This window comes from Halichoerus grypus, chromosome 14, assembly GCF_964656455.1.
Source record: "Halichoerus grypus chromosome 14, mHalGry1.hap1.1, whole genome shotgun sequence".
Lineage (NCBI taxonomy): Eukaryota > Metazoa > Chordata > Mammalia > Carnivora > Phocidae > Halichoerus > Halichoerus grypus.
In genome coordinates this window covers 71,841,027-71,864,903 of record NC_135725.1, presented here as the reverse complement: position 1 = coordinate 71,864,903, position 23,877 = coordinate 71,841,027, and the positions used below count along the sequence as shown (strand labels likewise).

The following is a 23,877-nucleotide window of genomic DNA, read 5'->3' as shown; positions in this document are numbered from 1 at the left end:
AATAGATGACAAAAGATCAAAAGTAGACAGACTCATTATTGGGTCTGCACACAAGGCCTGCAGTTGGCTGGCTCTTGGCTGACCACAGGCTGACTACCTAGTCATGACTGAAAAGTGAAATTTGCTTCAAGTCTGCCAAAGTTCTAGGTTCTGAGATGTCATGTTTAATGATGTCATAGAGAAGTTATCCTTCTATTCCAGCTAGAATCCTTTAATGAGAAACCGCTGCGGTGAGCCAACTGAACCAACAGGCAGGTTTCGTCAGCAATTCCCAGTAAATCATGGTTCAGATTATTAAAGACATGGCAAGTATTTATTTGGCTTCACTGATATTTCAAAAGAGACCACCTTGAGAACAGATTTGATAAACTTTAAGAATGATTTCCTCTATTAGTATTCCTTCACTGCTCTGTCGCAAGAGGAGATTTTTTTAAGTCTTGCTCTCCTTTTTATTGCTCGAGGGATGGCACTTTGTAGAGAGTAGCCAAGGGACGAATTGATCAAAAGGGTTTTGTTCCTCCCTGATTCTCATTTCTTCCTCTGACTCTAGCTGAATCCAGGCCAACTCCTAACACATCCTGTCCTGTACCTGATCCCACTGATTCCACCTTAGTTGTACCTGGAACACTCTATGAAAGTAAAAGTCCGTATATTTCTCTTATTCTAGAAAGCAGAAACCTCAGACATGCCTATGCAATAGGGTAGGAAAAATGACAGTCAATAGTATCAACAGTTTCTTTGGTGGTATTTTATAACGCCATTTTCTATCCATTATCCAGTGTTACTGCCACAAAAAATCTAAATGTATAGATAGACCAGGGAGATTTCTTTATGTATAAAGAAGAAATTTGCCTCTAAAAGAGTGGTTAAGGTCCTACACCATATTGGAGGGAAATGGACATTAGAACCCAGACATTCCAATGCTGGGCCCTGTTATAGGAGGCGTGGACCTGGAGGGAAGGGGGAAGACATAGGGCCTGGGCCTGCCATCCATCAGCATCTTCTGACTTAGACTTCTGATATTTTCGCCAAACACAGCTATATATAAGGTCACAAAAATGAGGCTGATCAGATTGAAAGAAGGCATTGCTGTATAGATTTGCTATAAGAAAATGTTTTAAAATAGCACACATTTGCTAATGTATTTGGTACTTCTTTTTTTTATTTTCTGGGAATCTCAGAGAATAACCCAGGGTCTCGCTAGCCGCCTGAAACGCCCTCTCCATTCCTCAGAGACCTCTCTTGAGGGCCTGTTGTCTCCTTCATGTCTGTATCCAAATGTCGCCTTCTATTTGAGGTGGACCTTGGCCACCCAGACTACAACTCCAATCCAGCTCATTTCCTTCCTTTCGGCTTTATCTTTCTCCTTTTGTCTTTATTAGCAATGATCACTAACACATTGCATATTTTACTTACTGATCTTACCATCGGCTTCTGCCTCTAAACATAAGCTCCAAGAAGGCAGGGAAATGTTTTTCTGGGTTTTTTTTGTACACAGCTGTATCCTAGCAGTGTGTCCATTACTTGGCATAGCATCAGTCTCAATAGGTACTTGTCGAATCAGTATGTATCCTATGGGGGTATTCCCTTCAGAGGACTTAGCCAAGTCAAATTCATGGATCCCGCTAGGCCAGTTTACACCCTAGCAACTGCTGAGAAGTAAGGGTGTTGAGGGCTTGTGAGGATGGCATCTACTGTATAATTTCAGAAGCAAGTGAGAAATGGAAGCTTGGCGTAGCTCTCTTGAGGAGTTAAGTCACCCCCATCCTAGAGGAATATGGGTAAAGAAAGAGAGCATATCTTCTTTAAGTCATCTGTTTCATCTGCTTGAAACGAAACCAAATGGCAGCATAATTGTCAAGATTCCCCTATTACAGAGCATTATGCCATTTGTATGGAATTAACCCCATCCCTAATTCCAATGATAGACCCTGCTTGACTTGATCTAATTAATGATCCCATCCCCCCATCTTAATGATTGGTCCAGGGATGAGCACATGATAGAATTAGGGCCAGTGAGAGGGAGAGCAAATCCCATTGCTAGGAAGAACTCAGGGAATGATTTTGCGTAGTGCTTAAGGAAAGGGACTCTGGATCAGGCTGCCTAGGTTAGCAGCCCCAACCAGCTGCTTGACCGGGAGAAAGTTAATAACTTTTGTTTTTTTCATCTGCAAAATGGAGATAAAACTAATACCCACTCCAGAGGGTGGTTGTAAAGATTAAGGGAGAGGACACCAGGTGCAGAGTACATTAGCTACTATCGTTGCAATTCCAGTGAGAAAAGGAAAAATAAATCTTGAACAGAACACTATATATTAGCAAATCATTCATCAACTAAACACTGCATGAGCACTTACCATGTGCCCAGTCAGAGGCCATCGAGGTTCAGGAGCAAATCAGGATTGAGTTCTGTAGGATGTTGGGGAGACAAGCCATGAGGGAAAAACCTAGTGTGGACAGTCATTGTCCATAAAGCAAGGAAATTATGATAAAATGATCTGAGGTTCTAGAAAGGGAAATCTTTACTTAGATGATCTGGACAGCTGATGGAAAATTCACTGAAGATATTCAGTGAGAAGCATGTCAAATCTTTAAATGTGTGGTTTGACTACGGCTTTGGTAATGATTACCTCCCAAAACAAAACAAAAACAGGAAATGGATTCAAGGTGTTAGATTACTTCTTCTCGTTTTAAATTTCACTATTAATGCATGTTTAGGTCCTTGTTAAAAAAGTCAAATATAGATGTCCACCTTGAACAACTATCCACCACTACCCTTCACCCCTTATCTTTCATTGGCCAATCTCACTTCTCCCCACAGGTAACCTATCATTACAAACCACCGCTTGGTAAATACACTCCTCATCACTTTTTGCAGATTTATGCATCACTTATATATACTTAGAAAGGTAAATGTATGTGACCTCAGGGACTTTTAGGAAAGGTGTGTCTCCTGGAGAACGATAGTGGGGGGGAGGGGGTACCTCGTTTAGGTTTTTAAGAACTGAAGTGTCATTTATTCTCTGCAAGGCTTTATGAGATGCAGTGATTATGCATATTTCTTCATTTATGCTCTGGTCTCAGGATGAATTAAAAACATTTTTGAAAGCTGCCGGATGCAAACTTGTGGTGGTTGAATTCTCAGCAAAATGGTGTGGTCCTTGCCAAAGGATTTATCCTCTTGTTCATGTAAGTATCACCTGTATATATTTCCCAGTTTTAGAAGGAATTTTAAATCCCCTAATAATTTTCTCAATCTTAAAAGTTTGCACTTATGAGCCATATGGAATCATAGTTTTTTGAAGCATCCTGATTATCCTGATGATAATATACCAAGATCTAATTAAATCATTGTATGCACACCAGAAGATTAATACTACTTATCTATGGATAATTCTGCAAGGAGCATCAAGATGTGCAAAAGACTACAGTTGTACAGATGAATGGATTATTCATAATAATGACATTTTACCAAAGTTCCAGAGTTCAGAACTTTCAAATATTGGAATAGTTTATAGAAAAAAATATGATACTTGTTTTTAACTATAATATAAAAGAATAAATTTCTCCCATCCTTCAACCCTATTATCAGATCTTATGTCTTACATATTCTTTCATGTCTTTTCTACTTTATAAAATATCTTAGTAAAATATTCTAATTAGTTATAATCATATAATTTTATTTGGGTCTTTTTTCCGTGTACACATTCATTCATCTTTTTGTAGGGTCTCCAGATTATAACTTTAATGTCTATACAGTGTTTTATGTAGTTAATTTCCTTATTGCTCCACTTAAAAGTTTTCACTATTTTATTTATTTTTGGTATCATATGCCACAGAAAGAACCTCAGGGCATTTTCATTGGTCCTTATCATGGAGAAGTTTCACACTTACAGTCAATTTTGTGAAATCTATTTCTTCAAATTTAAGGAAGTTTTGATTTCTCTACACAACTGAAAATATTCTGGTTTCTTTTCGGCAAGGTTTCTAACATTTCAATTTGAACTCTTTTTTTTTTAATTTAAATATTTTTGTTTCCCTGTTCTTTTTTTTTTTTATGTTCAGTTAGCCAACATATAGTACATCATAAATTTTTGTTGTAGTGTCTTAAATCTACCTGAATTCATTCTAACTACCACCACAACCTTTGACAGTGATTTAAAAACAAACCTATATCCAAGTACAGAAATTGGCTACATGACATCTCAATATCCATGCTATGCCTAAAATTCTTGGAATATCCAGAAGAAACATTTTATTATCTCATGGACCCCTTTATTCTGACACTCAAAACTTGAAGAAAAAAGTGTTCAGTGTTCAGCTTCCAGAGTATAAATATACTCACATGCCACAAAGTCAAAGCTGATCAAATTCCAACAGCCAACATGTAATATTTTCAGACAGTGCAATGAAATCTAAGGCTTAGTAACTCCTCCCTTCATACCTTTGCCCTAAAGGCAGTAACAGCTCTGCCACTCTTTAGTCCAGGCTCCTGCAGCTCTTCCTATACCCATTCCTACCTTTATAGATATAGTTAGCCCTTTGGAGATAAACTTCCCCAAATGATCCTAATTTGAATGTGCCATCTGTTTCCTGCTGGAATCCAGATTAATGCAAATATAGTTTTAAAATAAATTTTGGTGCGTTCATTCTGAAATACTATCCAGATGTTAAAAAGAATCAAGTAGACCCATATGGAATGGTGGCATTGTCTCCAGGACAATGTAGTATTAAGTAAAAAGAGTACAATATAGAAAAATGTATATAGTATGGTCCCATTTATGTAAAACAGACATATACATGTATGTGTATATAAACACATGTATATATGTACAGAAAAGGGGAACAGAAGGATGCATATCAAAGAAGCTTTTTTTTCAACAAAATGCTGTTAAATTTGGATTCCTTTATTTTTCTTGTAATGTTTGAACTTTTGTGTGATAATGTATTCAAGTACCATGTGCATAATTTTTTTAAACTCCTAGTACATAAGGGGGTGGAGAAAAGGCTTTACTTACTCTAGGTCACTTTATTAGTCAGAGATCAAAGCAGGCAACAGAAACCAAATTAAACAAAAAAATTTTAATACAAGGAATTAATTGCTTTTAAAATTATTGAAAGACTACATGAATAGGTTCCATGAATGACTCTCTAAGAACACCACATACCCATCTTTGGGGATCCTGACTTAGCCATAATCAGAAGTGGGGGGGGTGATGGGAGGCCACCACCACCCCTCCACCACCCCGGGAGGAAAAAACAAACAAACTGACAATAGAGCAGCAGTTGGGAATCAGAACCAGAATCATGAGGCTCCTGCTGTCACGAGTGCCTCTGGACGTCCAGAGAGCTGATGTCTGGGCACCAGAGCCTGAGTCTGGTTTCTGCTGCTGCCTCCAGCACAAACACTTCCATTACCCACAGTCTTGCTTTCCAGCAGAAACATCCAAAGACAAGAAGAAAGTAGCTGCTGTCTCACTTCGGCCTTCCATATCTTTCCTGCATGTATCTAATGGTAAAACCAATTTGCATCCAGAACTCTAGCTGCAAGGGACCCTTTGCCTTCCCAGGCTCTGCAGGAAGGTGGAATGGAAGTTATCCAGCTAAACTTCTGTAAAAGGACAAGACAGTCAATATTTTCAAGTTTGCGGGCCCTGTGGTCTCTGTGATAACTACTCAGCTTCGCTGTTGTAGTGCAGAAGCATCCAGTGGCAATGCACAAATGAACAGGCAAACGTGTTCCGATAAGATTTAATTTACAAGACCATGTGGAGACCTGGCTTTGTTCTACAGGGTGCAGTTTGCTGACCCTGGGTGAAGAGGATCACCAGGCATAAAACCCTGAAAAGAGCATTTCTGGGAAAGGAGAAGTTATATATTTGTTGAGAAATTGCATGGTATGATCATGGGAGGACAAATAGTCTGTGAGGCTAACTTACAGTGTACACGGTGGGAGTGGTGACAAATGAGCTTCAAATGGAAAGTTTAGGTCAAATCAAGAAGGACCTTATGTTATAATTTAATGAGTTGCTGTAGATAGAAGAATTTTAAAAAGGGTTTTGCCATGGTCAAATGGAGGTTGTAGAGAATATTTTTAGCCATGCTGTATACAAATGGATTAGAAAGACTGAATGAAGGCAGGTAACCCAAGGTGACAACAATCTCAGTGATAGGTTTTCCAAAACTAGGGCAGTGGTTTTGGAGAAAAAAGGAAAGATCAAATTCAGGAGATAATTAAGAGTTAAGACCAACAGAATAGGTGACCAAATGGTAGCAGACTACATACGAGGAAGAACAGAGCAGAAGGAAGAGTGGTTGGGGTTGGGGATGGGGTCCTAGGTGGATGGAAAGGGATAATGGGGGAAGGCAATGTCCATAGGGGAACCCCAGCCTAGCAAAGAACCTGTATCTATCCCATGTATATGTACTACTTGATGCAAAAATGGCAACTGCCATAACCCTATCCATTTCCTGACAGACTTGCGAGGTTCTGAAAATGTCATAAATACAATTAGATGTCCACATAGGTGAAACTCATTCCCATGACTCCTACTAGGGAACATCCATATATCTTCAAACTCTAAAAGTGCAAGTCAATTGCCCTAGAGTTCGTGGGTGATACCATTTTCCTGCCAGACATAGAGATGCTGCTGACCAAAATCAGCTTCTTTTCTGTCTGAAAAATACTCTGAAATCCCAGAGGCTTTTGGGTCTATTATCTAAGAGTTTTTCCCCATTTTCACAACCTTGATGGGTCGCTGAAGAAAGAACTCCCACTTCGGTCACAACCCACGGACAAACAACTGGAGAGAATCCCTACAATAGAACTCTGCACATATCCACCTAATGTCCCCATGTCATGCTTCTCCCTGCTTCTCCGTGGGAGCAGCTCCCAGTGCAAGCTCCGTCTGTTCCTGTCTCCACTGTCTCTGGACACCTCATACCATCAGAAAGAGGTCCCATTTGAAATAGGTCACTGGAAATGCCTGAGATAGGATGTTAAAGCAAACAAATCAAGATGCTATTAAATGTCCTTAAAGTATGAACACAGCTGTCTGAAAAAAAACCCCAAGAGCTGACATTTACCTGCTGCTGCTGCGTCCACTACTCTCAGACCGGTTATCAACATCTTTGTCACCATTGCTGCCAAAGATGCTTTCAGAACAAAACAGAATCAGAAGACAGTTGCTTCTTTCCTCCTCCCACCTTCTGTTTTCCTGCAAATGCTTCCCATTAGCAGAACCTACATGGAAGACAGCTGACAAAGGATCCTGGAAAGTATAGTTTCAAAACATAGTAGAGCATAGAAGACGTCAATGGAAGCAAAGAGCAATTAGGCCAGGGGTCAGCGCACATATTTTTGTATCACCTCTGTCATAAAGGCCTCTCAAAAAAACTAGCAAAAGGTGAAGGTAAAAGCAGAGTTTGGGTATTTGGTTCAGGAATCTGTATTTTGAAGACGACTGAAGGCAGCCCCCCACCTCCGGCCACTCCGGGACAAAGCTACTACCTGTCCCTTCACCCTGCAGAGTAAATCTGGACCCACCACACACATGTCACGATTTCTTTGCATCCTGTCCTTTCCCAGCTTTGAAACTCTGACCTTCAGTCTGGTTCTTTAGACTCTGGTTCTGCCACTGATCTTTCCTTGACCTTGGTGTCATCCCATATTTGACTTTGGTGCTTCAAGTTCCAGGCAGTAGTGAAATGCCAGAGTGATGCTTAGCTCTCCTGAACAACCTTTTTGTTCGTTGTTTGTTTTTGCCAAGAGACAAGTGTGTAATTCTAGTGTGTGATTTCGTATTAACGCTAAGCTAATAGGGAGCTTTTATTCCTTTATTTTGAAGGCAATGTCTCTGCAGTACCGAAATGTAATGTTTGCTAATGTGGATGTGGATGATTCTCAGGTAAGCATCTTAAATCCTTCCATGGGGATACATAAAATCCAAATGCAGTGTCATTTACAACACTACCTCAGTGATCATATAATCAATTTTAAGTCGAGTAGAATTTCATGATTTTTTCTGATGATTGGTAGTAAACTTCCTCATAATGTTCTTGTATGTTTTGTATTAATTTTGAAGTATGTGATCAAGTATGTGACTCTCTTGCTGCCCCCTCCCCTCCCATACTATGGCAGACTTCCCAGCATTTTTCTCCACTTGCTCTGAGCTCTGCCCCAGAATCCTGCTGAGCAGAATTGCTCTGTGCAGATAAAACCAGGTGGTGGTGTTGGGCTCAAGGTGAAAAGTGGCTTTCACCCTTGTAGTAAATTATTAATCAGTTTCTAAAACCCAACTCAATGCATTACAGAAATTTTAATATACCTTGCTTTCCTCTTGCTTTATCTTATGCTTTTTGTGGGTTTTTTTTTTAAACATCGTAAGTAATTCCAAGAAATCCTTCCTTCGTTTCCCTCCCTAGAGCCTTCTTTCCTCACCCCCGCAAAAATAATCAGCCTCATATCCTCAGTCAAAATGTGCCCTATTAATATATACAAAGTTTCTGAAAAATTATTCTTCCTAACATTTGTCCATTTATAACTCAGAAAAAAAAAACAGTAACAAGTGATCTTTGCACATATTGCATTGAATCTGAGCTTTAGAATATCAAAAAATCTATTATCCACCCATCCTTTTCTTTAATAGTTTTGTGACTTCTTATCACCTATAAACTTCAGTTTCTTCATCTGTAAAACAGGGCAAATAATATTTAACAGAATATAAAATGAGATAAAATACATAAGATATATGACATGGTGCCCAGAACATAATAGAAGTTCCATTTCTCCATTTCCTTCAGGCTTCATCAAAGTGTGACAGTGTTTAAGTGCCCTTTACACTGAATCATATATTGTGCATTCAGAATACACCTAGGATCATTATCTCTTTGTCCTTTTTTATATTCACAGAGTTGTGCAACCATCACTATCATCAATTTTAGACCATTTCACCACTCCAAAAAAAAAAAAAAAAAAAGACTACTTTTGGAGTTCCAGTGGTCACCCCCAGTTCCTTCTATCCCAACTCTGGGCAACCATAAGTCTATTTCTGTCTATAGATTTGCTTATTTTGAACATTTCATATAAATGGAATCATCGAATAGGTGGTCATTTGTGATGAGCTTCTTTCACTTAGCATGAGTTTTCAAGGTTCCTCCATGTTGTAGCATGTATCAATATTTTATTCCTTTTTATTGCTGAATAATATTCCATTGTATGGCTACCCCACCTTTTATTTAGCCATTCAACTGTTGATGGACATTTGGGTTGTTTGCGTCTTTTGACTTTTATGAGTAATGCTAGTATAAACATGTATGTATATAGTTTCATTTCTCTTGAGTACATAGCTGGGGGTGGAATTGTTGAGATATGTTGTAGCTCTATGTTTAACTTTTTGAGAAACTGGCAAAATGTTTTCTAAAGCAGCTGCACCATTTTATATTTCCACCAGCAGTGTGTGAGGGTTCTGATTTCTCCACGTCCTCACCAACACATATTATTGTCTGCCTTTTTGATTATAGCTCTTTCCCTTTTAAGGTGAAACAAAATGCACAATTTTCTTTAACAGTAATTTATTTATTGGTTGTCATTGATGTGGTCATGAAAATTATAATTTATTGTGTGTGTGTGCATATGTGTTATGGGTGGCAGGGGAGAGATTCACCCCATAAAATGATAGGTATATTAGAGAGAAAAGTCCAGTTCTGTTGATCCTGTGGGTGGCTAATTTTCTTTTGACTCTTGAACAAGATAAACAAAAACTGGCATTTGAAAGCAGATTGTAATGGATTAAAACAATTGGAATTCTGACATACTTTCCTGCCTTTTGGTTCATCTTTCACAAACATGGGTAGTGAAGGGGGAAGTAGGGCTTAAAAGAAAGAGACACGTAAACCTCACTTAACATGCAAGACCAACATTATCACCCCATGTCTCAAGTGTGCGTTATAAAGATACATTTATTCTTCCTTATTTTTGCAACGTGCTATCTCCATATTGGGTTCCACTGGGGTCCCTCTGCAATCTTTCACAAGTTCTTTTAAATAGAGCTTGTTTAGTCCTTTGGCATCTGTTCTATTTTGGCCTCCATCTCTCAGCCCTCTCTGAGGGCTCTGGGAGGAGAAAACTCAGGAATTCAGAGAGTAACCATTTTCTATTGTAACATTCCTAGGAGCTTTGGCATTCCTTGGCAAGAGAATCTATCAAGTGTTAGCTGTCCCTGGGCTTTCAGACATGCCTCCTGAGAAGTCACCAAGTTCTGGGCTCAGTATAGAGAGAGGATACCAAAATTGTGACTTCATGCCTTTTCTTTCCTTTCCCAGGAGTTGGCCCAAACTTATCATATCAAAGCAGTACCCACATTTCAGATGTTCAAGCAGGCCCGGAAGGTATGTTTCCATGGTAACTGGCAGAGTTGAATTATAGAATCATCAGAATCTAAAAAAAGACCTGGGGATATCCAAGATGGATGAAACAACTGCATTTATTTTTAATATTTAGCAATGGAATTTTTAGTTTCTGAACTTCCCATATGGGCAAGGAGTACCAAAAAATGCAAGAATTATAATAAATCTCCACATTCAGACCATCTGAGATATCCAAATCCATAAGAAATATCTCACTATTGTCCCTATCTTATCCCTTTTGATGGGACAGAACCATCAAAAAAGAATCTTACAGAAAAGGACATGATGAAATTCTCACACAAATGTCTACAAATTGTTAGCAACACTTGGGGAAATAGTAATCAAAAACAATCACAAGGCAATATAACCTAGTGGTTGAGCATGCAGGCTCTGGATTCAGGTCTCCGTGGTTCAAATACCTGTTCTACCACTTCCTAGCACTTTACTTAAAAACCTCTTTGATCTCAGTTTCCTTATCTGTAAAAACAAAGATCATAAGTTTTCCCCCTCACAGGGTGTTGGGAGAATTAAATGAATTAACATGACTCAAGTTTGTAGACCCATCCTGACACACGTTAAGTGCTGAGCACGTTATGGTAGTTGTTATCACGAAGATATTAATGAAATAAGATGTCTAAAATACTTCATGTGTGATGAAAGTAGGAATTCCACAGTATGGCTGGGAGCACTGAAAATTGTACATACCTTATGAAAAGTGGCTTTGCAACATGCTTAAGAGGAACAAACTGTTTATTCCCTTTCACACAATTATCCATTCTTGGGAAATTTGCTACAGAAATACCTCAAGGAAAAATAAGCGGCTAAGTGTATAGTAATTGTAGCATTACTTCTAATGAAATACGAAAGCAAGCTAAATGTCTTTTCTAGTAGAACTGCTAAGTGATTTGTGATACATCTAGTGTGCAATTAAAAGTGTAAGGAAGAACATATGTAAAGCAAAAATATTCAGGCTTAAACTTTGTGAAGATTGTGTCTACAACATAACAAATGAAAGCAGTTGATAGGCTAGCTATAGAATTTCATTTTCAGCTTCTATTTGTTGGGTATTCACTGTAACATAATTGGTGCAATAGATATAAATAATTCTTCAAAAAGAATTAATACTACCTATTCCCTCTTGAGTGTTTCCTTGAAAATTGAACCTTTTGAGCATATGCACCCTCAACTCCCCACCCCCCACATATCAAATTGTTCATGTGTCATTTTTTATCTTCTTCTCTTCCATCTCAGAATTGAGAATGCTTCCTTCTTTTGAAATGGATTTCATCCATTGTACCTTTTTTTTATTATGTTATGTTAATCACCATACATCACATCATTAGTTTTTGATGTAGTGTTCCATGATTCATTGTTTGCGTATAACACCCAGTGCTCCATGCAGAACGTGCCCTCTTTAATACCCATCACCAGGCTAACCCATCCCCCCACCCCCTCCCCTCTAGAACCCTCAGTTTGTTTTTCAGAGTCCATAGTCTCTCATGGTTCGTATCCCCCTCCGATTTCCGCCCCCTTCATGGCTGGGTGATAGACATTGGGGAGGGTATGTGCTATGGTGAGCTCTGTGAATTGTGTAAGACTGTTGAACCACAGATCTGTACCTCTGAAACAAATAATACATTATATGTTAAAAAAAAAAAAAAAAAGAAGATCATCCATTGTACCTTGATTGCATTCCCTCCCTTATGCTCCAGGCCTCGATCAATCAGCTATCTTCTTTCAGACCTGGTGTTTGGACACTCAGTTTTGCTACCGACTGCCATTCTTCATTCTCTATCAAGAGTTCATTGATTTTCCTCCAGGGAACCATGCCCTTTCCCATTCTGTGCTTCCCATTCCCATGTGCTTCCTTAGGGCTCCATCTCCAGGCCTGGACCTATGAGTGAACTCCATCCACATCAAGAATGGGCCCTTGACTCCCGTCAAGCCAATTGAAGCCCAACCAGAGCTAAGTCTAAAACTTGGTTTAAGCAGCTAGGTAAAAGTCTTCTCTTTTGATTTCACTGGATTTGAACTTGGGAAGATATGAGGCTGATGGTACTACAACTAGCTTGCCACCACAGGGATCCTGAAAAAGAAGCCACCATACAGCAAAAAAGCAAAGTCAAACCAGGAAATACCAGGAGTGTTGATTGAACCCTGAATCTATCCAAGCCTGAAGCCTGAACTACCCCCACAGATTCTTTAGTTATGCAAACCTGGGGTTGCTTTTGCTGTTACTTGCAACCAAAAAATTTCTAATGACAAAATTAATGCTCTCTCAGACTACTCTCCTTCATTTCATGATCTAACTCTTGAAAAAGTAGAATATACTTATTGCCTTCAATTCTCATTTTCCACTTATTCCTTCATCTGCTCTTTTAAAAGTCACAAGGGTCTTCCAGCACCTAATTTAAATAGCCATTTCTCAATCCTTGTATTCCTTGGTTATACAAAAGCACCATTAACTAATTAGCTTCTATATCCTGAAAACTTCCTTTTTGGCATCTATCCCTGATCCTTTCCCCCAGCTCTCCTCTAGCTTGGCTCCTGCTGTCCTAAAATATGAGTGTTTCCCAAGGTTCTCTCTTTTCCCCATTCTACTTCTTCTCCTCTAGTAATTTCATCCCTACGTATAGTTCCAGCTCTAACTACCTTTAACATAAACAAGTGCGATAGCCCTCCTCACCCCCAAGTTCACACCATAGCTCTGTTCTCTTTTCTAAATAGATCCTGGCACGGCTCCATGTATGTCATTCCCTTATTTAAAATTGGATCCCTCTTTCCCTCCATTGACTGCAGAATCAAGGCTAATTCCTCAGATTCGAGTCTGGCATTCAAATTTCTCCACAATTTTGTCCCAATTTACTTTTCCAAGCCCATTTCAGTTTGACTCAGGCCTTAACTTCATGTATTTTTCTCATACTATTCCAAGCATCTGGAGGAGTTCCTGTCAGTGTCTATAAGAATCCCCCCTGGGTAGAGAATACTCCTTTTGTGTTTGACTCATGAGCGAATGAACAAATGAAAGAGAAAAGGAAAGCTGCTGTCTTTGGCCTGCCTCCCACCACCAGCTCTGCCTCTCCTCCTCATTCTGTCCTCATGCCCATCTAACTCAGGTTTCTCTTCAGCTCAGAACAGCTCTCTGCTTTCATCTCTTCTGCAGCTGATATAGCTTAAGGTCTGCTGCAACCCAACAGTTTGTTCTCCATTTTATTAAACAAAACTTGGAGTGCTCAACTGCTGTATGTCTAGGCTCTTGAGCAAATCCATAGCTATGCTTTTGAGGAAAAGCTTGGCCCTGCTTGGTCTCAGTTCTATATGGAGGTGGAGGAACTCTCAGTGGTGAGTGGGGTGACCTCTTGCATTCAATTATTTCTGAACAGGTTTCTACAGGATATGGATCCCTTTGGAATGGTTGGGAAAAAATGCCTGTATTCTAGGCATCATGAAGGATCTGAAATTTGAATTTTATGCCAGTTAGCTAATGGAAAATAAAATTAACTGAATTGATGACATTATTCATTAAGCTGATCTACCTCCCTATATTCTAATTCCACAGTCAGCCAGCCAACATCTGATTATAACATGGCTACCCATGTCCTGATAAATGTTCTTGAGAACTGAGTGTCTCATTGAATATTACCAACTTAGCATCCTGGTTATGGAGTTATTTAAAAAAACAACAACTACTTGAGATCATTTCTGTCATAGTATTACAAATAAGTCTACTTCTAAACTTTGTGTAATCGTATCTCCAGAAAGATTCATACTCGGATCAATTTAGACATCATTTGAAAACTTGCAAAGATTTGCAATGCTGGCTTCCACTTGACAGAGAATATCTATCTCCTGTGCAAAAGACAACAGCAAAATTATGGGGGCAGGAGATCCTAAAGAGACGGTACTACAAATCTCTTTACCTTTTTCACTCAATCCCCAGCATTTGGTATCTGAGATCTGTATAGGGCTTCTGGAGGGCCCCCCACCTCTTCCATTGCATCCAGAGCTGCAGTCAAAACCTGAGACCTCTGAAATGCCCCCCAGGTTCTATCTTGCAATGATCTGCACAGGAAAATAACTGGAACCAGAGAAAATTGGGGATAGCTGTGCAAAAGGACCAGTCTATGTGAATTTCCCTCCTCTCTCAATAGAATTGACTAGGAAATCTGCCAATGACATTCAGTTGTTCTCACTGGAGTAGAAAAAAATTAAATTCACTTCTCTGAGACCACTTCCATCTCTCTTTCATCTGGGACAGCACAGCTGAAAATTGACTTAGGAAAGCAGTTAAGTAGTATTTATCTAGTATTAAAAAAAAAACAAAAACAAACCCAGAATCCAGTTTCTATTAAGGGATGTTATAAGAAATATGCTCACATTTCTGGTAAAACATCTGGCAAAGAACCACGATCCATATGCCTTTTAAAATATACATTGTATAAAAAGCCCTGTGATAATTCCTCATAGAACAGAGTTAGGAGAATATTTGCTGCCCTCAAAAATGTGATCTACTCCCTTGCATTAGATCAGAAGGCTTAGGGAATCCCTTGGGTTTCTCTTTTTTCCATTGCTGCCAATAATCTCAAGATTACTTCCTTTACTCAAACACAATAGCCTCCCTTATCTGCAGTTACCTGGCATTCCCTAATTGCCATCTCCATACTAAATCATACTTGAATGGTTTTGTTACTTTATCTTGCCCTTGATTCTAGCTCATTTCAAATATTTTCAAAATACACAAAATATAAACAAATAAAACTTTAAAAAACTGAAACAGATAAAGCTGTATAACAGTGACTCAGGGTCATGGTGGATAATGGGCATTACTTGATGCTGGAAGTTTTCATGCAGATTTGGATGGCCACCTAGCAGGGATGCACTATAAACACCAGTTGTTATTTCACAGTGTTGGGGCATAGGACAATGAAAGCAAATTCTAGGTAATAATGTGGGATTGTTCTTCCTGCTGTATTCCTTCGTGTTTTCTCCTGGGACATCACATCCTGTTCTAGTAAGATTGACTATGGCTAAAAAAAAAAAAAAAATTCTGTGGTGTCTTTCAGATGGGCCATCCAAAACCTTGGCTGATTTTTTTAACCAGGATATTATACTGTATTCTATTATACGTAGAAAAATACATAAATTACAATGTGCATATAGTACTAGTTATTCATTGAGTCTCTGAAGCCCATCTGTAGATCCCCTAGGTTAATAACATTGATTCCAGACCGAAGTTGACATATGTCAATGGAATAGCAGAAAGGAAGAGTAACAAAGATTTAGTGACTCTTGGCCAACTGCTTAAACGTGGGCCAACATCAGAAATTGGTTCCATCTTTCATTCTTTGATATGAATAAATGGCTTCTCAAAGCACTTTAATCTATTCATAAGAGCGATGGGATATAGGTGCATAGATGCTGATAAGTGAGTTATTTACAAATGATTAATTCAGAAGAACTGAGAGTTCCTATGCTCACATCAAGTGGGAGGAAGTGCCTGCCCCTTTGCTTGTGAACAGCAGGGTCAGAGAAGTCATTTCCAACAAGCTCCCTCCTTCAAGTAGGTACGGAGATGAAAAGAATCCCCCAGGGGCAGCACCATTGTGTGCTCCAGAGGACAGGATCGATGTCTTCAAGAGCTAGTCAGGGAAAATAAATGAGACAATAGGAAGTGAGGAGGATGGTGGTCCTTGGAGAATCACCCTCCCAAATGCTCACCGTTCAAGTTCATAAGAAACAGTGCTTGACCCACTGCCCAAAAGAGTGTCTGTGGCTAGTTTTTGCTGTCTCTGGAGTCAGACAGCTGCGGGTTGAACCTCAGGTCTGCCTTTTATTAGTGGGTGACCTTGGGAATGTGCCTTCACCACCTTGAGTTCAGTTCCTTCTCTATGAAATAGGGGCTATATCATGTATCTTTGAACTGTTGTCATGAAAATTTGTGATAATGTATATAAAGTGCTTTAGCATTGGACTTGGTACATATTATAAAATAAGGTTATTGCTAGAGCCCCAGAATCTGTCTGTGCTCCTATCTCCCTGAAAATCTATGAATAAATAGGAATTTGGAAACAGTGGTTAGGAGAGACCTCAAAAACTCTTTGAATAACTACAATACCCATTTAAGCTAAGTCATCTTAGCATTCAAGAGTTACCTACCAGGGATATTCAAACTGTTAAGGATGGTGTTAGACACAGAGGGGTTCCACCTGAGGGAAAATAAAAGCACTCTCCCATAGTGTTCAGGTCCAAAACAGAGTTACATGTCAGCCCCATAAGCAGCTGATACATTGGCAGAGATTAATTGACTGGAAGGGGCAAGAACTAAGTGAAAGTGAGTTGGAGGGAAAGTGAGAGAGATGGGTAGCAAACATTTAGCACCATTTAGCACCATTGCTAAAGATACAGGGCAGGGATTAGGGTGAGGCAAGTGAGGCAGGAGATTGCAAGTATAGGGTGGAATCCTGTCTTTATTTGAATTTTTGATATCTTGTTTATGACGGATTTTTGCATTAATGTTTAACTTTTAAAATATTTATTAAAATATTATTTATCTTGATTACTGAGTTCTGGGAACCCCTTAAATTTTACATCCTCCTCCTAGCCCTGCCTTCTAAATTTTAAATCATTGAAATGTAGGAGTACTTCATTCAGTGATTGGCTAGAAGGACTTAAAGATTCAATAGCAGGTTATACTTATAGCTAAGATTTATTACAACAGAAAATACAGAGCAAAAGCATCAGGAAAAGGATAAGCATTGGTAGAGTCCAGAAAGGTCAGCACAAGCTTCTGATGTTCTTCCTTGGCTGGAGACACATAGGAGTGCTGTTTCTCTCTCTAGTAGTGAACTTCAAGGACATCTGTGGAATGTTTCTGCCTAGGGATGCTCTTTTGAAGCTCAGAGTCTGAGGCCTTTATGGGGGCCTGGTCACATAGACATATCTTGCTAGGCAACCATTGCTACACAACCAGCTATGACAATGGAGACTAGGATCCCAACAATAAAACCAGGTGCCCATCATTAATATTGATGTTTATGCCAAGCAAGCCAACGTGGCTTGGTCCATCACTCCAGGTATGTATAACAAAATCATCAATCATTAATGCAAAGAACACTTTGGTGGGGGAGGGGACCCATTCTCTGGGGAGTTGATGATGGATCAATCATGGTTTCCTTGGAGACAAGCAAGAGATAAGGAACCAGACCTGCTGTGTTAACTCTTCTCACACAGAGTCATGTGGAAAATTGTAAGTAGCAGTAGCATTAAATTGTGCTAATTACAGAACATGGCTTGGACTCATGTCAACAGACTTCCTATGATTCCCTTGAAGCCTAGACTTTGAAATGACCCACCTAAGGGAGAATCTTGGGCTGCAGAGGAGAAACTTACCCACCTAGGTGAAGGAGATATTGCTGCTTTTTCACAACTTTCATACTCCAAAAGTGAGGAGACAGGGTGATGATGGCCTTCCCGTCCTACCTGAGGCCTGCTTCAGACGTGCTTTCCAGAAAAAGAAAGACAGTGGGAGGAGAGCAGACCTGTCCCTTGGGCAGAGCACCTTCAAAAAGGCAGAGGATAATCATAAACTCATTCCTTTGTCTAGGCTCCACTGATATGCTCACCTCAACCTGGGGAGAAGTCAATGAAGGGATTTCCCAGTATTGGACAGTTGAGCAGATTTTCCAATGGGAACATGAGAACAGGAGTATAGGCCATTGAAGGGAATGGCTCCGCAACCATGATTATCCCCATGAACAAATTTTCATCCCATACTTCTACTAATGGGCAGAATGACATCTCTTCCTGCCAGAGTCCAAAATCACTTTTCCTGATTCTCAGTGTGGCTTAGGATAAATTCTCACAACATTAGACTCATGCTCCTTTTCCCCTTCAACAAAAAACCACATTGTACTGAGTGATGAGCTCTTAGGCAGCTTCACGTGTATGCTCAACACCTTCAGCTGATGGCAGTAGACTAAGGATGGCAGTAGACTAAAGCTTGGCAAACTGTGGCCCCAGGGTCAAATCTGACCCTCCACCAGCTTTTTGTAAATAAAGTTTTACTGGAACACAGTCATGTCCATCTGTTTAAGTATTGTCTTTGGCTACTATCACACTACTATAGCAGATCTGAGTAGTTTCAACACACAGCATATGGCCTGCAAAGCCTAAAACAGGTATTGGGCCCTTGCAAAAAAAGTTTGTCAACCCCTAACATAGAAAGAGAAAAGCACCTTAGTCAATATTTATGCCACGGGCTTAAAAACAGGTTTGTAGCCAGAGTTTCTAAACCAGCTATAAGAAAATGAAAGCAAATTAATGTTTTACTGAAATCTCATTATTGGAACAAATTGAGAAGAAGGCCAGTGTAGCTTAGAAAGAAATAGATAATAGATTGCTTTCATACGCTTTTTTCCTGAATGCAAATGCATATAAATTCAAGCTGTTTGAAACAGACTGTTTCTAAGAGGCCCTGCCTTCTCGGTTTGATTTTGCTAAAGTCCGAAAACCACAGTTGAGCTGCTTGCATTTGTAAGGCCTGCCCTGCAACGTGTTGTGAAAGTCCAGGGGGAAGTGTGCAAACACCTGCAATGTGATGCAGGTGGTTCTGGGCAAGGCATGGGTCTGGTTGAATCAGAGAAAGAATCCAAGATGGGATCAAAAAGTAATCAACACTGTCCAGCTCTCAGCAGGTGGGGGTACTTGTCAATGTTCTCTTGTTAGACAAAGTCCTCCCATCTCATTAATAAGATTTAATGCCTTAGCAAACCCTTTGTAAAGAAGAAAAGGAACATCATACTATTACAGCTTATAAAATTATATTGTATGTACAAACATTGCTACAGCCTTCTCCCAAAAAAGTGTCTTGTGTTTGTTGGTTGTTTGGGCTCTTTTGTTTGTGTTGTTATTATTGCTTTGAGGATTTTGTTGTTGTTTTTAACTCAGTAAAGCAGTCTGGAAAATTGGCAAGCTTTCATTCAGCTGGTCCAAACCTAACTTCAGTATTCACTTAACCACATTGCCTACCAACTGTCCAAAGTATTTTATTATAATTATTCTATGAATGCATCATTAGACTCCTTAATTGATACTCTCAGAAGTCCATTTGTTAGGAAGGGACCCCCGTCTCTGGACCTTTTGCATTTTCTCAGTAACAATAATATACTTTTTGCAGGTGATTGAATGTCTTTGGCATTAAAAAAAAAAAAAAATGCTGCTGGTTGGACCTGGGTGATAGGTAAATGAGGGGGTAGGGAGTCACCTTATTATTCTCTTTCTGTGTATGTGTTTGAAAATGTTCATAATGAGGGGCGCCTGGCTGGCTCAGTCAGTGGAGTGTGTGACTCTTGATCTTGGGGTTGTGAGTTAGAGCCCCACATTGGGCATGGAGATTACTTAAAAATAAAATCTTTTTTTTAAAAAAGTTCATAATGAAAGATTTTTTAAGTGACTGTTGGACACAGGTGGTTCTATAATGCATGGGTAGCCCCCCCCATATCCCATTGGGCTCCGCAAACTGGAACTCACCATTTTCATTAGCAGTCATTATGGGGGTGGCAGCACTGCTTAAACTGAAGGCGCTGAGGAGAGAGAAGTAAGCATTGCTTCCTAATCCCTCATAGTGGAGCATGCCTTTGAGAGACATAGCGAAACATTCAGATTAAAATGAGAAAACATTTTGAGCAGAAATTATATGCTAGTTTCCTTGCATATATCTCTCTTCAAAAGAAAGCTACCTATGTAATAAGCTCTTATCACTAAGCTGCTCCTCATTCATTAACTACATATATGAAGCTCCTGTGTACAAAGCCCCATGCTAGACAGGGAGACATATTCCATTTGCTTTTGGCAAACTGGACAAAAAATAAAATAGATAACACCTGGTCTCTGAAGCCTAACACTACCCAGAGTCTTGGACCGGTACTTCGGTGGCCAGAAATCAGCTTAGCTCAGCTCACTTCAGGCCTAAAATCATTAACAGAGCGTCTGCTCTGTATACGGTTCCTAGCTAGATACTAAAAGTATGGAGGGAAAAAAATGAGACAGAGTCCCCGTCTTTGGTCAGCTGCAAAAGATGATGTAACAAAATCAACTCTTGAGTAGTGGAATGCCCAGTTTCTGTGAAATTACAGAGACTTCATGAGTTAAATCTTGAAGGATGGTTAAGACTAACAGGTGAGAAAGAAGGGAAGAAGTGGGAGTTACAAAACAGCGTGGGTATGTATCAGGAATTTTTTGATAACAATACGATAGTATAAAATTATCACAAGACTATGAACTCCAGAGGGGATTTTTGTCTGGCATGTTTACAATGTCTGGCTCATAGTAGACACTTATTAAATATTTATTCAATTAAATAAATAAGTGAATCCAATTATAATGTGTCGCTAGAGGTCAGAGTTTCAGGTGGAGGACAGTGAGGTAGACAGGACAAAATCAAGGAATCCCCATAAGGACCTTGGATTTTATGGTGGTGGAGAAACACTGAAGAATTTTACAAAGACTAGATTTGTGTTTTTGATCTTCAAGGAGAAAGGGAACTAAGGGACGTAAGACTGAAGACAGACAAGTCATACGCTGTTGCTTAAGTTCAAGGGAAAGTTGATGAGGTAAAATCCATGAAATTCGGTGACAAATTTAATGTCCCCTAAAGCCACCAGAATGGCTAACACGATAAAGAATGGGCAATACAAAGTCTTGTCAAGCATATGGAGCATATAGAGCACCCAGAACATTCATCCTCTGCTGGTGGAATGTAAATTGATAAAATCACTTCGGAAAACTGTTAGCCAAATCTGGTCATTCAGGTGGCCAAGCCCTGCCTATGTTCATGCCAGGGGTTCTTGTCTTTGTACCTGCCATGGGCTCAGGGGATTATGAAACTCCCTTCATGCCTATAGACACCATCCAGCTGCCACCCGACTCATAGAAATGAAACACATTGTAAATCCTGACACCTTCCTCCCCGGCAGCCAATGCCATGAGAACTATTTATAGAGGAAATGGGTACAAACCAGACAACCCAGATAAATCATGAAATTCTGCACCCACACTTAGGTAACCCTATTCTCAAGACTAAAAAGAGCAATTTGCTGTAATGGAAGTGGATTCATGGGCAAGCCGGTAAGTGAAATGGGATCAAGATGGAGTCAGAAGTCTGGGCTCTACTTTCAAGAAATAGAATGAACCATGATGCCCATAGGCAGCACCCAGATAGAATGCTGCTGCCTGGGGAAGCAGAATCATTAGAAGCAGGGATAGTTTCTTCTCTGCTATACACTGAGCATTGAAGTTGTTCTAGAACTTTCCAATCCCTGTCCCAAAGTCCTAACACCATTTCTGGCTGCTGAAACCTCCCTCACTGGAAACTCAAATCTTCAGCTAATCCCGTCCTCAGTTTACTCAAATTCTACCTTCTCTACAAGCACATCATACAATTGGTACTAAAGTGATAATGCATGGTAAGAGTCTTAAACTTCCATATTTCATCAAATATAAGATGCCCATTGACAGAGGCACCATTATGTTACATACGACTGAAAAGTGTTCCAAATAAAATATACCACCCACTATGAGATACATCCTGAGTCAGAGATGTGACAATATGAAAAGAATATGTGCTTCTTAGAATCAGTTAGTTATAATACTGTTACCTGTGCAAAAGTCAGGGCATGGGAAATCACGTCTCATTTGATTTCAGGAAATCATATGTATGAATTAACAAGTCCTTAAGACCAATGTATAAAGGCTCTGAAAGGTTTCAATGATTGAGTTTTCTCATTTCTAACACATTATATGTTTTAGATCTCAGTTTAGAAGACTATTAAGGAGAATTATATAAATCTGGCAAAATGTTAGCATAAACAATTTTGAAAAGGTGCCAAATAATTGAAAACATCATGAATTTAATGTGTTAGATGTGTATTTATATTTTAAGTATCTTTCAGACAATGGAAATGAGTAGAGGATAATTTAACAGGAACAAAACTCCTCAAAGCTTTAACGTCTTTGTAAATATTTAAACCAATACATATTTCCCCTTGTATATTTGTGAACAGATTTTTGAATTTTGTGGAGCCGATGCTCAAAAATTGGAAGCGAAGATTCGAGAACTAATGTAAGCCGATCTCCAAGATAAAATACACTTGCAACATTTTAAAAGGCCGTGGCTAGTGTATTTGCATTTTTATTTGCAGCGAATATTGTTAATGCTCCATTCATTGGTCCTTCTCCTAACGCTTTACAGCTTGAATTCCACCTTTTTGCAGTCTCACTGCAAAATTGCTTAAAGCTCTTGTGGTATCAGAGAATGTATCACTCCCATTCTCTAACTTAGCCTTTCCACTTTCCATGCACATCTCTTAGGCAATGTTTTTATGACCTCCACAACAGAGGCCCCTGCATAGCTAAGTAATACCATGCCATTAAGAGGGCTTTCCAGAGATTGCCAAAGATGGGATTTTTCACAGTGATCAAGAAACAAACAAGTGCCAGAGCACCTGGGTGGCTCAGTCGGTTAGGCATCTGCCTTTGGCTCAGGTCATGATCCCGGGGTCCTGGGATCAAGTCCTGCATTGGGCTCCTTGCTCAGCGGGGAACCTGCTTCTCCCTCTCCCTTTGCCTGCCTGCCTGCCTACTTGTGATCTCTCTCTCTCTGTCAAATAAATAAATAAAATCTTTAAAAAAAAAAAAGAAAAGAAAGAAAGAAACAAGTGCCATATTTCCCTAGTGTCCTCCAAATACATAGAAGCCACTGCTAATTGGGCCATCATTTGCGGTACAAAATTCTTCTCTGATGCATCAGTTTGTATTTGAATGGTGTCATTTTTCTCTCCCCCAGTGCCTTTCTAAAATTCTTTTATAAAATTAAAAAAAAATCCACACGTACACACAAAAGCTAGAAAGTCCTTTTACTAGCTATAATGTTTTTGTTGTTGTTGTTGTTGTTAACTGAGACAGCTCAGACATTTAGGGCCCAGAGAAGACAGCTTCTTCTCACACCAACCATTCGCACGTGGGGCTGCCATCAGATGAACACTGGGGATCTGAGGTCATGGAGTGGGGCCAGCTCTCCCTAGCTCTTAATGACTAAGATTTTGACAGGACCTTAGGATTCTTTGGAACATAGAGTAGCAGAAGCCAACAGATGCTAGCTTAAGAGAAAAGAGGCAGCTTTTAATCATTCAGTAAATATTTATTGGGCACCTACTCTGTGCCAAACACTGTCAGAGGCTCGCAGAATAACACTTGGTTCATTGAATTCCAAAGACAGAAAGATAGCCTGTCTTCACATGTGATCAGAAACAGGAAGAGGAGAGGGATGGGGAACGCAGGGGTTTTCTGTGTCTTTCTGTCCTCCACTTCTCTGTTTCCATCTGAATCATCTTTCCATTGCTGTAGCTCATTCTTCTTTATTGCCTGGTCCCCGTTCTGGAATGTAGCCTCCCAGTGAAACGGTGACGGGAAAAG

At 39.6% G+C, this 23,877-nt stretch overlaps 1 protein-coding gene across 3 annotated transcripts; it reads left to right on the top strand.

Moving 5' to 3' along the window:
* Positions 1–281: 281 nt before the first annotated feature.
* Positions 282–22,529, top strand: TXNDC8 (thioredoxin domain containing 8). Of its 3 annotated transcripts, XM_078061585.1 has the most exons (6): positions 282–305; positions 3,085–3,189; positions 7,848–7,907; positions 10,324–10,389; positions 21,466–21,531; positions 22,467–22,529. In XM_078061585.1, exons 1-6 carry the CDS (start codon positions 282–284, stop codon positions 22,527–22,529), a joined length of 384 nt encoding a protein of 127 aa, XP_077917711.1. The 3 variants fall into 3 exon arrangements, with proteins under 3 accessions (XP_077917711.1, XP_077917712.1, XP_077917713.1); XM_078061586.1 differs by lacking the exon at positions 21,466–21,531; XM_078061587.1 differs by lacking the exons at positions 7,848–7,907; positions 21,466–21,531; positions 22,467–22,529 and adding an exon at positions 12,280–12,360.
* Positions 22,530–23,877: the final 1,348 nt, after the last annotated feature.

Bases quoted from the DNA above. Each gene is read 5' to 3' on its own strand.
- TXNDC8 (XM_078061585.1), top strand. From the start codon at position 282: ATGGTTCAGATTATTAAAGACATG. The intron at 10,390-21,465 runs GTATGTTTCCAT...ACCCACACTTAG, and splicing joins TGTTCAAGCAGGCCCGGAAG to GTAACCCTATTCTCAAGACT. The intron at 21,532-22,466 runs GTAAGTGAAATG...ATTTGTGAACAG, and splicing joins GTGGATTCATGGGCAAGCCG to ATTTTTGAATTTTGTGGAGC.